This window comes from Syngnathus acus, chromosome 21 (genome assembly GCF_901709675.1).
Source record: "Syngnathus acus chromosome 21, fSynAcu1.2, whole genome shotgun sequence".
Taxonomy (NCBI): Eukaryota; Metazoa; Chordata; class Actinopteri; order Syngnathiformes; family Syngnathidae; genus Syngnathus; species Syngnathus acus.
The window spans coordinates 10715979-10731302 of NC_051105.1; the positions used below are offsets into that span (position 1 = coordinate 10715979).

General features: G+C 42.7%; 2 protein-coding genes across 3 annotated transcripts; both read right to left on the bottom strand.

Moving 5' to 3' along the window:
- Nucleotides 1-501: 501 nt before the first annotated feature.
- On the bottom strand, nt 502-6983 carry galnt3 (UDP-N-acetyl-alpha-D-galactosamine:polypeptide N-acetylgalactosaminyltransferase 3 (GalNAc-T3)). Of its 2 annotated transcripts, XM_037239065.1 has the most exons (12): nt 6848-6983; nt 6211-6494; nt 5021-5566; nt 4313-4485; nt 3679-3828; nt 3367-3601; nt 3182-3299; nt 2861-3061; nt 2200-2331; nt 1912-2013; nt 1672-1824; nt 502-1533 (listed from the first exon to the last, which is right to left on the bottom strand). In XM_037239065.1, exons 3-12 carry the CDS (start codon nt 5515-5517, stop codon nt 1420-1422), a joined length of 1875 nt encoding a protein of 624 aa, XP_037094960.1. In that variant the 5' UTR covers nt 5518-5566; nt 6211-6494; nt 6848-6983; the 3' UTR covers nt 502-1419. The 2 variants fall into 2 exon arrangements, with proteins under 2 accessions (XP_037094960.1, XP_037094961.1); XM_037239066.1 differs by lacking the exon at nt 6211-6494 and having other exon boundaries at nt 6848-6963.
- A 388-nt stretch (nt 6984-7371) lies between these two features.
- ttc21b (tetratricopeptide repeat domain 21B) lies at nt 7372-15112 on the bottom strand. The gene is made up of 29 exons (XM_037280972.1): nt 14938-15112; nt 14531-14660; nt 14313-14423; nt 14073-14239; nt 13886-14008; nt 13626-13783; nt 13476-13560; nt 13301-13399; nt 13026-13218; nt 12637-12734; nt 12354-12554; nt 12146-12275; nt 11915-12072; nt 11623-11847; nt 11322-11560; nt 11145-11217; nt 10941-11051; nt 10729-10867; nt 10458-10564; nt 10169-10357; nt 9930-10040; nt 9773-9854; nt 9542-9692; nt 9305-9466; nt 8915-9110; nt 8556-8780; nt 8363-8483; nt 8212-8279; nt 7372-7884 (listed from the first exon to the last, which is right to left on the bottom strand). Exons 1-29 carry the CDS (start codon nt 14959-14961, stop codon nt 7807-7809), a joined length of 3954 nt encoding a protein of 1317 aa, XP_037136867.1. The 5' UTR covers nt 14962-15112; the 3' UTR covers nt 7372-7806.
- Nucleotides 15113-15324: the final 212 nt, after the last annotated feature.

Consider the following 15324-nt stretch of genomic DNA (forward strand, 5'->3'; position numbering starts at 1 on the left):
CACATTTTGCCAAAGCGTACTGTAGGCTACAGTGTGAGGGCGAGACACTATGATGTTGCAATCCAGTCAAGAACCCCCCCCCCCCAGTATTTATGAATGATATATCAAAACATGTATTTATTGTGATAAATCAGTATTGAGTAAATTGCTTCGGTATTTTAAAATTGTTCAATTTTCAATGCTGATTGTGAGTTGTAAAAGCTTCCTGTGCCTGATTTCTTCTTAATTTTTGGATTCTGTGAAATGCATATGTTTTGCACAAAGTGATACCATTTTTTTCTATGTTTTTGATTTGTATATGTAGATAGAATTTGATTAGTTTTCATTTTTACATGGTTTTGAAATAAATGTCCTTTGGTCTTCATGTCATGTTTGAGGTACAAGTGAGTGTCATTTGTTATTCGACAGCGCCTCCTCGAAAGCAGATCATGTTAAACATCATTTGTCATTTTCTAACTCTTGAATTTTTGAATTCTTACGTTTTCTATGGACACACACGACTGCACTTTTCTTCTAAATTTATTTTCCAAGTTCCTCATTTCCCATGAAATCATACAGTAAGGCTGGTAAAGTTTGCAGTTTTTTAGGACAATTAGCAAAAATAAGTTGCGAGATTTGTCCTCTTGCAGCACAGTGTGTTGGTAATCAGAAATCGTCAGTCAAATTATTTTCAGCTCAATGTGGACCATTGCATCAGCTCGTTTCAGTGCCAGCCGACTTCACATCAAGAAAATGGCCCACAACAAAAGTCTTCCCCCACACCCATTCACACAGTAAGTAGATCATCCTCTCTCTACCTCATATAGAAAATTACATCTAAGGCACTGGATGAAAGTTGTCATAAAAATATATTCTTAAAGAACTCTGCTCTCTTTGGTGCACTAATTGTAAACCATTTTGTCTTTTTAATTTTTTTTTCTTTTAGAGGGATACTTAGAGAAATATTCAATTCAATGTTGGCTTCATTGCACATACGAGGAATGAATATATACATCAGGACAAAAGTCTCGGAACGCAAATGTATCCCAAAACCTTAATTCTTCATAACTATGGACAATTGCACGCTTCCGTTTAGTGTTAACGATTTTGGGAAGATGCTTTTATGTCAAAGAAATTTACAACCTTGTAAAAAATCTCAGGAGAGTTTAAGCTAATGGCCCAAATTGTGTCTGTGTCCCAATACCTTTGTCCATACATTGGATCTCAAATACAAAAAAGAGGCATCTTCATTGCTCTAAGCATCATTGGGTTCCCATTGTGATGGAAGTCAACGTGTCAAACGTTTCCTCCCCACAGTGCTTTCTCCCGACATTCAGACTTTGAAGCAGCGACGGTTCTGTTTTTATGTCTTAAAAATAAATTAAAACTCGTTGCAGTCAGGAATCTATTAAAAAAAAGGGCTACTCAAGACGCCTACATTCAGATGAAGGACCAAAGCTGGTATCTGTCCGTGGGGTCGCAGGGCGTCAGGGCAGGATGCTCAAAACGGGCAGTCAGGCACATGTTCGAAATCGGCATGGAGAATAAGTGGTTCTAGTTGGAGAGAAACAAAAATGCACATTCTTGTTAAAAAAAATATACAGGATGAAAACCTTGAAATGGATCTTTCACAATTTGGTTAAAATGTGGGTTTTTTTTCCAAATTGTTGAGCCTCAGCTCATCAAACTTACGTCCTGCAGCTCCCAATTTTGCTCTGGACCGACCGCTGTGTTCCCCCCTTTGTACTGGCAGACCTCCAGCTTGACAAGCCCCTCGGCCCCGTGCAAACACAACTCCTTCTGAATGTTGTGTCGAATCTCGTGATGCGTGGAGAACTCAAAATACTACAGCCGCAAGCAAAAAAAAAATAGTGATGGAAAAAATGATTCGACTTTTGTTATTAAGCGATAGAAGACATTTGCTTTCCCAACCTGGTTCCCTCCAAGTCCGTGACATGGGTACATGATCAGCTGTTTGCCCCCGTCATTGTTCTCGCCCGCGTCCAGACATGAGTCCTTGCCCACATTTTTCACCTAAACACAAAGAAAGGAGATAAAATGAAAAGCTAACAAACCCCCCCTGCAAGCTGTTCAAACAACTTGAGTGTCTGGACGCCAAGTTGGAACTGCTCTGGACCCGCTGGAGGTCCCGAGCAGAAACCCGCAGTGGTTACGCTGAGCCTTGAGGATTAGTCGGGGTGGGTGAGTGCCCATTCTTACCGCGCCAAAGCGCAGAGGGTTCAGATCAGGTATGAAGACTTCTGGATAGACATTCTTCAAGTACCAGGAGAAGCTTTTGCACTGCAGCCGCTCACGGAGGTCCACGCGCTTGGAGACGTCCCCAAAGGTTTTCTATAGAGCAAAATAAAAAAACTGGATAAAATAGTCACCAAATTGTCTTACAAAACACTTTTTTGTAAGACGGATTTATGTGTATGCGTAAATTGCCTCCACACTGATAGCTGGTGCAGAGGACTCCTTGAGGAATGTGCATTTGAAGGGTACTCGAGGTAGAGCCCTGAGGGATCTTTTAATGGCACCTATGAGACCACATGTCAAGAAACGCTGCGAGCCTCTGTCATTTACCAGCGTTGCCTTCCTCCAGGCACTTACGTCTCTGCCTGCTGCCAGCAAGCTTTTATCGCAACCATTTCTTTTTTTTCCCCTCCAATGTGCTTCCTTTTTAACGGAATGAGTTAAATACACTATTTGACCCGGTAGAATGTAGTTCACCTAGCGTGTAGAGTTGAGACAAACAGCTGCTGCTGGGTAATTAACAGAAGGGATCTGTTGAAACTTGCCTCCTTAAGCACTAGCCGATGTGTGTGAAAGTTTTCAACGATGAACTGAAAATGCTGACAAGAAGGTAGTACATACGTACATCTTTGGCCATCTGTCCCGCCTGCTGGTTACGACGGTAGAAGATCTCCTTATACTCATCCATCCAAACCTCGGCCAGTCGGACCTGGTTGCGGGCGATCACTTGCGTGCCTTTGGGAAAAGTATGGGGACTCTTGGTGCGGAAAACATGGCCGACGACAGAGCACGGGATGATCTCCAGCTGTCCGCCACATTGCCAGACCTGCCGGTGACATGAGATTAGCTCAGACATGTTATTATTTTAAGATCCTGTAAAGTTTTAAAACATTTACAACTTCATTCAAATGTAACAATGAGAAATTGGCAAGCTGAGAATCCTCACCCTGAAGGACATCTCAATATTCTCACCACCCCAGATTTCCATTTGCTCGTCATAGCTTCCGACGTGGTAGAAATATTCCTTCGAGATGGAGAACAGCCCGCCGGCAAACGTTGGGGTCCTACAGAAGACTCGGATTCAAAAGACGTTTCGGCAAAGTCGAGACGCACCAGGGACGCTCGGCTCACTTAATCGGGTAGGTTTCATCCTTCCTCCTATTTTTCTCATGATCCGGAAGACTCTCCCATCCAAAGGACAAGCCCCAGTCAAAGTTGCCCCGGTTATGGTTCTGGCCGTACGGGGACGGCTTCATGAACTCAAAGGTGTTGAGATCAATGGTTGATATGTCCGGACTAACCACTGCGGTGGAGTTTTCGGCTATCCTGGCAAGCAGCGGCTCCAGCCAGCCGTTAAAGCATTCGCCTGAGAACACAAGAAACCCAATCGGTTCTGGTTCTGAACTCAACATTTTTTTTATTCTTTTTATAGTGTGGACTCACAATGGGCATCCAGAAAAGTGAGCGTGTCACCGGTGGCCACAGACGCACCCAGCAACCGAGCAGTAATGAGGCCTTTCCTCTCAACTTGCCGGACGACTCGCACGATACTCAGCGTTTTCAGGTACTCGTCCAGCTGGTCCTTCAGGATGTCTGCAACGCAAGGATCAAAGGTCAAAAGTGGAGCATGAATGCCTTTGACATTTAGAAACCATCTGGTTAAGTCGCATTTAAAGCTGCGGGGACTATCGAAGTGATGACTGGAGAACATTTGCAATCCTCGGCATGAGTGACTCAACCAGAAGAAAAGAGGAGCAAGCTTTGCTGGTAATCCTCACCACAGCGAGCTATTTGGTCAAACCAGTTTCCACCGAGGAGGGCTGCTGCATATCCAGCCACGCCTGTGGCCTGGCCTCTCATAAGTAACTGAATCTGAGACGGATTGAACTCCCCCCCTCCCTCACGGTTTCTGTTACCGACCTTCAGCAAGAGTAAGCTTTTTATGAAAGTACTCCTCTAAAGTTCTCCCTTCCTGGAGCTACAAAAAAGGAAAAAGGTCTTCCTCTCCACGTGAAATCAAACCCGGCAAAAGAAGAAAAAAAAAAAAAAAAAAAAAAAAAAGGGGGGGGGCGCTTACCATCAACACTAGCGTCATCCACCAGGATAATCTCCTTGAGGAGAATGGCAGGCGATGTATGCAGGACGCTGTACACGGTCCTTAGCAGGGTGCTCCAAGCCTCATTGTGAAAGACGATTATCACGCTGGTGGTTGGTAAGGGAGGGCATCGCTTGTAGGTCTGCTCAATACATCTGCAGAGAGAAGCACAAAGATGGGTCTGTCCAGAGGGCTTCCTCTGTGGCGTGTCGGATCACTGCCGTCACACCGCTACCGTGTGTGTGGTGACATTTTTGGTCTTCAAATGGGCAGTGAGAGAAATAAATGGATTAGATTAAATTAAAAAAAGAAAAAAAAAAAAAAGAAAAATGAGAGTTTTATGTGACTTGTGATTTACACTGAGCAACTATTTTTAACTTGGATGACAATTATTCCAGATTTTAAAAAAAAAAAGCCTATAAATGGATTTAGCACAAATTGGTAGGGGTTTGCCATCTATAGTTTTATCATATTGTGCCAGTGGAGTTTTATTATTTTATTACCAATATTAGACAGTTCTAAATGGGCAGAGCTCAACAAGTAGGTGTGACCGCAGCTTGGGAGCTGAGCAATTATTTGGGAAAGGAGCGAGCGACATTTTGTTTGCACAAACATGGCCAACTCCATATTGAGTTGAAGCACCAGTCAAACATGAGGTCTTTTGTATGAAGAGTGCGCGAGCAAACATACTCTGGTGGTCTTGTGTCTGCTCCCAGGTCCCGGCTCAGGGAGATGCGATCGCTGGCGTACAGATTGAAGCAGTGCTTCTGCTCGCCCTCCTCTTTTTCCTTCTGCTCGGCCGGGCTCAAGGAGTCCGTGCGGAAGGGCTTGCCGGCGGCGCCGGGAGCGACCGGGTTTTGGGTAGGTCTCTCCAGGGCCGGTTTGAGCTCGGGGGCCGTGTAGCGACCCGGCAAACAGCCGTCACCGTTTGAGCTGTGCTTCTGACGAACGGGGGCTTTAATCTGCATTTTTGGAATGGCGTCCCTGAAGTTATGAACGGCTCCCATCACCATGCCCAGCATGGTGTCCCGCTTCTCTTTAATCTCTTTCAGCCACGGGTCCTCCTGCGGACTTCGGCTTTCCACTTCCCATTGTATGAAGAACACAAAGGTGACAAAGACCAGAGCAGCTACGACCAGTTTAAGGGGGTGCAGTCGTTGTCGGAGCACTCTGCGCAGTACTGTCATTCTTCTTGGATGGAGACCCAGACTGGTTTTTAAAGTGTAGGCCCAGCAACTGCAATACATCGATCAAAGTCAGGGTCACCTCAATATCAGGATCAAGAGCCACTGATGTCCTCAAGACAATCACTCAATTATGAAACTGTAGTAAATTAAGAAAACTCAGGTGGCTTGACATGTTGGCATGAGGATTAAACGCAGCTCCTAAGCGCATTGACGTAAAAAAAAAAAAAAAACACATGACAGGATCCGGCCCATCCTATGACTGGATCCGAATCATAAAAGAATTGGATCGGTTACTAATACTATTAATGATTTATTGCTGGTTTGGTCATTCTTGTCCATTTATTTTCCTCTATGCATGTTTCATCTGTTTCTGTGTTTACAATGCTTTATAATGAAACCAAGCTTTACCAGTGCATTTTCAACAACTTGACATTTACTCAATACTATCAATATGAAGCTTAATGATAATTCACAACTTTTGGGGAACGTCACAAAGTCACTCAATAGTGGTAATGACACAACACGAGAAAATGTGGCCTAATTCCACGTGCAGTTCAACTACTTTAATACAAAGTAAGCAGCCATGGAGTTGGTAAGATTGATTTTAATCACAAAACAAATATCCAAGTGTCATCAATTAACCACGTTGCTGAGAATTTCGCCAGAAGGAAGAAGGGGGGAAAAAAAACTTACCATGAGTCAGTGAACTAGACGTGCAATAAAAAAAGGCTCCCAAATCGACTCCAACAAAAATACAAGGACCGAATTCATGTCGCCTTCCAACGGGGCAACGCGTCGCTACCTACACCGACGCCAAGGAAAAGCTGTTGTTGGTCGGGGAGAGAAAAAAATCCGAAAAAGATTTGTACTTCAGCAAACTTCCGTCTCGTTGGCTCCAGGTGCGCTGTTCTCAGGTAGAAGGCGGAGAGCAACTGATGCGCATGCGCAGAGCCGAACCCTTGTGTCAAACTCCATGACTGCAATAAAAGGGGAAACCCCCAACAAATATCAAGTGATTTATTGGGCAAACCAATTTTTAAAATCACATAATCTACACGCGGTCGTTAGTTTTAAACGTAAGCGTTTCTACTGGAGTCGCTCGCGTTAAATGAATTAATAAAGGATGGTGCCAGTGAGGTTTGTTCAAGAGCTCCATTCATCCACCCAGTTGCTGGGATACAAATAGCGGAGGAACGCGCTTTATTCAACACCGCATCCAATCGGCCTCTCTTGGGAACATTTAGCAAAAGTTACAAAAAAAAAAAAGCAAAATAAAATGTAATTGGTGAAAACAAGTTGTTGGTTCTTGTTTTCATAGCCTGACACTTACCAGAAGATAGATGACAAATCTCCCTGCTCTTTTCTTCGATGGTCACGATGAAGACTTTGATGTTAAGAGGAGCAATGAGGTGGATCCCACCCGTGGGGAAAACTGCCCTCGGCCAGTATTGTGGAGCGAGTCTGCCTTCAACTGGGCTGGCTCTGGCACTGCAAGCATCCACAAACACTTGGAAGACCAAGTACTACAATCGTAACCAACGTTAAAGAAAAACAATTACTTTTATCATAAGCTATTACGCAACAACTGTACTTTTATTGTACTGCAATATTTAATCAACAAAATAAGAGAAATGGAATAGGTGTCAAGAAAAATATTCGAAGAAGCAGTTCAACAATAAACTTAAGAATTAATGAATAACACATGGTCAGCGAGGTTTAAAACTAAACTTTATCAATGTTCAATCCCGTCACAGAGATTGTGTTAAATTGAATAAATTGGAACAGTTGTAGCAAATATTATGGTGGACAATATGCGGAAATGTTTGAAAGTCAGTGTGCAAATACGACACATAAAACCATACAAAAATAATCTTTATTTGTGTTCTGGATAGAGAAAAATAGTAAGGTGAATGGTTATTAAGTTTATCCACAAAATAGTTGTCTATTTTACAACAGTATACAAATATAAAAAGTCTACACCCCCTGTTCAAATGCCATGTTTTTTGTGATCAGTAATGTAATTTTTAACCTGGAACCACTTCCTGCATTCATTTATTTTTACTTTGCCTATCAAAATTGTTTGTACAGTTTATAGGCCGCGTTAATAATTGACAACATTTTGAAGTGAGTTACTTTAGTGTATTTTTCATATCACAAAACCTTGCATTTGAACAGAGGTGTGTAGACTTTTTTTTTTAAATTCCAGTCTAACTCCTCTATGATTTGCACAGACTAATTCCCAGAAAATAACTCCAACAAGTTGAACCAAACTTCCAGGCGGTCAAGATCTTATGGCCTTAGAGCAGAACGAGCTTTGTCCAAAATGTCCTTTCTCATTTTTGGATAATTTGGATGAGCAGCCAGCACCTGTGAATGGAGAGAAAATAATCTGTGATTACCAAATCATGAAAATCTTAGTTGTTGTTGTTGTACTAGGTTCATCTTGTTTTTTCTTTTTCAATTACTTCACTGGTTCTTCTATATCAAACAATTTTCTTTAGGTTCATTTACCTGACATGTTTCGGCGGGTTCTTCCGCCTTCATCAGAGTGTCAGTGATGTGATTGTGACGCGAAGGCGGAAGAACCCGCCGAAACATGTCAGGTAAATGAACCTAAAGAAAATTGTTTGATATAGAAGAACCAGTGAAGTAAATGAAAATCTTCCCATCTGTAAGCATCTTGAGACATCTCACCTTATGGCACACATCGATGGCATCAAAATGGCGCTTTGCTTTTAAGTAGTTGAACGCAAGCTTGTATCCTGAAATGTAGAATGTTCAAAATTTCCTTGGAAATATAATCTAAACCAAAATTTGTCTTCATAAGTGATTTTAGCGAACATACCGATGGTTGGGTTGGACTGATTTCCGTATTTCCAAGCCAGTTCGTAGTTGAATGCCGCATCTCTGAATGCCTGCTCCTTCTCCATTATAAAACCTCGATACTCATAAGCTTTGCAGCATGACTGTAAATGGTTAAATTCTCAATTTAAAAAAATAAATAAAAATGTTATCAGGACATCTCGACTGTGACAGACCTTGTTATGATTGAGGCATCTCTTTAGGAGATCATCTGCCAAGTCATACTTCCCCGAATGGATGTAGATGTCGGCCAAGAGCAGCCAGCTCTTCTCAAACTCGTCAGCGTCGACAATATTCCACGTCATCTTTGCGATACGTTTCAGTTGGTTCCTGGCTCGGGGAGTTTGCTTCAGCATCATGTATGCCGTTGCCATGGCTAACAGTGCTGGCACGTGATCTTTCTTTAAAATCCAAACACAATATCCTGGTCAAACAGGAACAAGGTGGCAACACCTCCCCCTTCTTGTCTGTTTTCCGATTTAGAAACGATCCTATTCACAAAAGTCAGCCAAGCATACCGTTATGGATTACTCACCTCATTGGTTGCAAACTCTGTGAAAACAGCAAGAGCTTTTTCTATATTGGCTTTCTGTTTTGTGGCTAGCAAGCAGTAGTTTTCCAGGATACGAAGTTGTACGTGTCCACCAGGGGTCTGCGGCTTTATTTCTTTTACGAGCCTCTCAGCGGTTCTCACCGCAACCTGCTCCGTCTCTTGCTTCTCTGTAGAGTTCCTGATTCAGAGAGGTTGACACATTAGCATTTTTTTAGTATGGAGTTGTATCATAAGAGGATAAGTAAATATCCTTTAAAAAAAAAAACCAAACAGTTCAATTATATACATTTTTGTCTATGTCTTTTATGATTTATTAAGATGCTATCTCAAGGCACCCGTCCAGGAAATATTTTTCAGTAAATTTTCACTCACCCAATTTCACCATCTAAATTCTCAAATACTTCTCCTCCCATAGTTTCACTGTCAGGATTTAGGTAGATTTCAATCATGTTGTAAATCGCATTTTGACCCCAGTCATTGTCTTTCCGTGCCTGGTTGAAGTGGCGCAGAGCAGCGTTCGGTTCCCCTGTGTACCTGAGCGACCAGCACAAATTTAGTTATAGAACCTACATAAAAGAAATATTAAATTTCAAACAAAATCAGACTTACCATAGATAAAGTCCTTTACAGTAATTAAAACCAGGCTCAAACTTTACCCGAGAAGAGTGCTTTTCTGCCCTATCAAAACATTTGGGTACATCCTCTAACTTTCCAGCCCTCCTCAGCAAGTCGATGAGACGTGACAATGTTGGGTAGTTGTCTTTCATGTAAAACAAAAAAGATTAAAAAAAGTCATACAATTATACTTGACATGCTTTACCAAGAAATTGTGTTTTGCACCTGGCTTGCGCTCCAGCAGTTGCTGATAACGGAAGACAGCCTGCTCATAGTCTTGTCTCCTGAACATAAGGTCGGCCATCATCTAAACAAAAACACATGCTGAAAATAAGTAAAGTGTTCCAGAAGAAGAACGGTGCAGTGAGAAGACTGAACCCACCAGAGTTGCATCTTCATTAAACTGGTCGTTCTTCAAGATGACGCTGCATTGTTCCTGGCACGAATCAAGCTCATCTATGGTGAGGAAAATTTGAGCCAACTCCAGCATCACCTAGAAATGTTGAGTTATGTGAATCCCTCTCCCTTACATGTAAGGATGAGATTCTAGAAGATGCTCAGGCCGGTGAAGCACAGCTGCGTCAGGGAGGACACAGGACGTTTTGATTCAGTAGTACAGACCTTGTGATCGGTCTCGCAGTAAACAAGAGCTTCTTTGTAGAATTTGATGGCTCTCTCGTAGCCTCTCTGGCCCGTGTAGTGTTGTGCGATCTCGGAGCAGATCTTGGCGGCGAGCTGTTTTTGCATGGGGACGGCGTCGGGCTCTTCCAATTCCACCCGCTTTAGCACCTTGGCTTGTACATCACGGGCCTAGCGACAGTAGACAAGAACATTTCAAACATCTCTTTGGTGATGAAGATGCTCTGTGGCAGATCTGCTAGGAGAGAACCAAACAATTTGGAGTACTTACCCTTTGTAGGGTTGTTAAGGCTTCTTCTGTTTTGTCAACCTTATTTTGGACATTGGCCAACAACATTAGATAACGGCAATCATCGGAGAGGGCCGTTAGTTCATTCGCTAGGTTGAGAGATAAAAATAAAGTTGTAAATGACAAACAGTAGCTTCAGAACTGGACCGAAAAGTGGCACTCTGGCTCTCAAGTTGCACTAAAAAAAATAAAACAAAATCATCTCTGCATGACATCACCATCCATGATTTGTGCTGTGTGAGAAGAACTGTACCTGGCTCACGGGAGAGAGAGTCATGCAAGAGTTTCTCGCAGCGCTCGTATTGCTTCATCTTCATCAGCAGCTCAGCCAGGTCATAGCGCAGGAAGTTCTGCTGCTCGGACTTCAGCGCCGCTTCGTAGTAATGTATTGCCTGTGGAACAACCAGCTGATGTTTTTGTTGGAGCGAGGTAACCACGCGTGTCCTGACAAATGCTGAAACAAACCTTGGTGTAATAATGAGTCTTGACCAGAGCTTTCCCAAACTTGCTGGCGAGAGCGCCATCTTTGGGGGTTTTCTCCAGAGCGTGTTCATAGACCTCAATGGCCTTTTCTGGCTGAGGAGGAACAGTGGGTGATGGACCGCTGAGCACTGAGTCTTAAGAGACTTCATTAAAAAAAAAAGAAAAATCATATCTTCCATTACTTACCTCTAAAATATGCATGTAAGCGTCTCCTAGTAAGACATATGTTTGAGGGCCTGGTAGCTTGTCCACCATTTCCCTGAAGAACAAACCAAAACATTCCATCAAATAGGTCACATGGATAAAAGTGGAGACTTGCTCACGACTTTATATCACGTCAGGATCTAATTTAATCCTGCTCACCTGTAGCAGCTCACATACAGAAACTTATCCTTTCTGTTGCTCAGGTAAATGTCGGCCATTTTCTCCTTGGCTTGGATGTAGTAGAGCTGCTCAGGTGTAATGTTTCTCAGCATGCTCAGAGCCAAGTCGGTGTCACCTCGAAACAAAGCCAGGTCTGCGTTGGCGATAGTGACACGGAGTTCTTCGGTCGTCCCCGAGAACTCATTGATGGCATCCTGCATCACCTTGGCTGCTTCGTGCTGGAATGTTTGAATGCTATTTGAGTCCACAATAAAAGATTAGTAATATGGATTATTTCTACCTGTTCTCCGTTGAGCCACAAGGCCTCTGCTAACTCCAAGAAGACGGAGACACAGTCTGCAGAACTCAGGTCAATCTTTTTATTTTTAGATTTAGCTGCTGATCCAGCCCTGCAGACCCCGGGAAGACTCAGTGCCATTTGTAAAATCTGGATCGCTTCAGTCAGCTCCCCCATTTTCTTCTTTGCTTGAGCTTTGATCAGGAGGTACAAGGGATGTTCCCGAATCTGAGATGGAGTAAGAAAACATGTTGAAATATTTTTTACGGACCTTGAGTACCCAAGACACTCTCACCTCAAAGTTATGGCTGAGGCAGACTTCAAGCGACTGCGAGCACAAATTGAAATTGTCGCGCAACAAGTGGATCTGAGCCATGAGCAGATGCGCGTCCGTATGAGAAGGACACTGTTCCAGGCAGTGCTGCAGGCTGGTCTGAGCACCATCCACATCACCTGAATGGACACAGAGTTAAAAAATGACATTTCCAGGAGCCGCCAGCCGGCGCTTTTCAATTGCCGTGCTCACCGGACTGATATCGGACTTTGGCTTGGAGGAAGAGGCCTTGAAGGAGCCCCGGCACAATCTTGACTACTGTGTCCAACAATGCAGCACAGTGCCTGAGCTGAGGAGCAGGAGACTGGCCCTGGGGTGGAGGCTAAAGCACATCAGAGAATTTTTACAACAAATCTTCCATAACACATTTTCAAGGTGGAAAATGAGACCCGAGTTGTACCTTAGTGGGACACAGAGCAAGGTACTCCTTGACAATCTGTAAGAGGAAGTCAGGGTTCAACTTGTAAAAGTACTCCGCACCCAAAGGTAGACCCTGGAGAGTGGAGAAATGGGTTTCCACAGCGTCGTTCAGGAGCTTGGTCACCTCTTCTTGAGGGTGGCGCTTTTTTATTGCCACAAGCGCACGCAGGTAAAGGAGGTCCTAATAAGATGGGGCAGAAAAAAAAACAAAATCAACATCGTGCTCAGATATGACGAAAAAGAAAGATGTGAATCAACGATACCCCTGATTTTCCTATGGATTGCTGAATTTCCGTGAGAAATTCCAGCTGTTGGTCTGCATCTTCAAGGCGGCCTTCTATCAGCTGGCATCGAATGATACCTGTGCAATAAAATCACAAACAAAAAGATGTGAGGTAGGGCTGGGTTACAAAGTTCCAGAGCCAAACAACAAAAAACATTATTTTATACAAATGTCAATACTATTATACAAAATAGCTCTACCAAATACACATAACATCACTGATATTCAAAATATTTCATCTGCAATATATTTTAACCTTATCGGCTTCTCTTAACTGCCTAGCGGTTAGCATGTCTTCCTTTAGTGATAATACTTGTTAGAAGTAGAGTTTATCCACAGAGATGAATAAAAGCCAGTATTTTACTTTACCAGTCAGTGCTGGGAGGCTGGTCTCATCCAGCGTCATGGCAGTCTTGTACCACTTTATGGCCTCCTTGACTTTCCCCTGAAGCACCATAAGATAACCCAACTCTGTGGCTAAATCCGAGTTCCCGTCTATCACGCTGTAAGCTTTTTCCACCATCCTGAACACCTGCTCAAGCACTTTTTCATTTCTGCCACACTATGAGGAATCAACACAAATAGTGAAATTCCACATTTAACAACCCTGAAGCAAAAACAAACAAGAAGAGTATATGTCTTACAACTCTGGTGAATGCAAGAGACATTTTATAAGCCAGTTCTGGGTTTCGTGGTTCCAGCATGTCTAGACTGCTGATCAGCTTGGAAAGATGTTTTGTTGACTGCCAAGTGAGAAACACAAACAATACAAGTAACTCCATAAAGTCATGTCATCAGATTGGAATTATGTGAATTTACCTCAGTAATATCTCCATTTTTACACAAGAAATGCAGAGTAAGCATCTGTAGTGCGTCCAGGTTGTTTTTGTCCATTTGTAAAAGTCTGAAATGATACACAAAAAGTAAATTGAAATACAGAATTGATGGGAAAACCATCTGGCTGCTTACCTGATTGCCGCCTCGATTGTTTGCTCCCAGTCTTGGAGGTTTAAAAACAGCTTCATCTTCTTAATAAGAGCAGGCAAGAAGCCAGGGAAAGTGGCAATGATCTTGTTAACCACATCTAACGCTCCAGAGTAGTTCTGACGATATTCGTAGTATTGTGCCTATAACAGAAGAGACATCACAGCCTGATGGTGTGCAGGAATGCAAAATGTGGCAAAACCAAGGAGGAAGGAAATTCAATCAAAGTTCTGTCGTTAACTTACCTTTCCCATTAGAGCAAAAACATCTGGTCCGTCCTTCAGTCCTTCGTCAAAATATTTTCCAGCCTTTCTGGCGTACGTATCCTTCCCACATGTCACATCGATCCATCCTTTCAGGATTATTCCCTAGAGAAAAACAACAACTTTTTTTCCTCTTATTCTTGTGCTAATGACAGCATGGTGGTCTTACGTCTTTTGAGCTATTGGAGAGTTTGATCATACGCTCTGTGTATTCTCTTGCTTTGTCATTCCGGCCTAACAGCCAGAGGAACATGCCAGCATGGTAAAGACTCTGGGGAGACGCACTTTTGCGGTCCTCCTTGATTTTTGCTTCGAGTTCTTGAACAACTTCTCTGTCTGGGATTACAGATATGGTTACAAAGCTCTAGTACATTTATATGTCATCAATTAAAGGACTTTGGTGTCTTACCAGGTTTTGTCTTTTTCTTCTCAGCATAGACAAGTGCCATTAACGTGCACAGAGACACATCTCGTGCTTCTTTTAGCGTGTCCAACTCAGCTGTGGCTTCGCCAATTGAATCTGTTTTTTTTGGAGGGGGGGCATTGTGGTTAATAGTGAGTTAAGTACACATATTAATACGAGACACAATTGTAAACAGTATTTGTGTATGATTGTGTTCAGTTTACCTTGCATTAAAGTGGCATATCCATGAAAGAAGGTGAGCACGTGGTCACCTCTGAATTTTGTCAGAGCTGCTGCTGCAGCTTTCACAGCATGGTTGAAATACTTTTCATTGCAATAATATCTGATTAAAGCCTGAGAAAAACAACAGAGTAAGTAATTGCAATTTACTTTGTTACTGTAAATAGTAGATTTTTCAAGTATCTGTACTTTGAGTTGAATAAGACGTTTCAAGTGTGCGTCTCAAGTGCAGGAGTTGAATAAGTATTTCTACGTTTATCAATGTTTTACACAAGTATGCGTACATCAACGTAAATACAATGTTAGTATATTTTTCCACCAGTACATCACCCCAGAGCAAACGCACTAACCCAAAAACATGAGCACTCTTAAAAGCGCAATGTTCGCTCACCAATGTCGTCTCTTCCGTCTCCATTTCGATTGAGAAACGCTGACCAACGCAAATAAAACTATAAAAACCTATTTTCCCGTTTGTTGGTAGCGTTTATGATTAACAACTACAGTCATGTTCCTTCGTCGTCAAGCAGGGTTTTCGCCATATTGAGTTCTCTCTTCTCGCGTTGCCTAGTAACCACGGGCGGCTCATTCGTGTCTTCTTCGTGTTATTTTAAAAGACGAGCGAAATACTGCCACCAACTGGGATCGTCGGAGAATGCGTTGGCGCATCATGATTACAAAAAATAAGCTTAAAATTCTTTTGAGAAGTACAATAACTGCCTTTTATCGACGCATCATAAGTTATTAAGAAAGTGGCTTTCAAGTTAAACGTAATACTGTA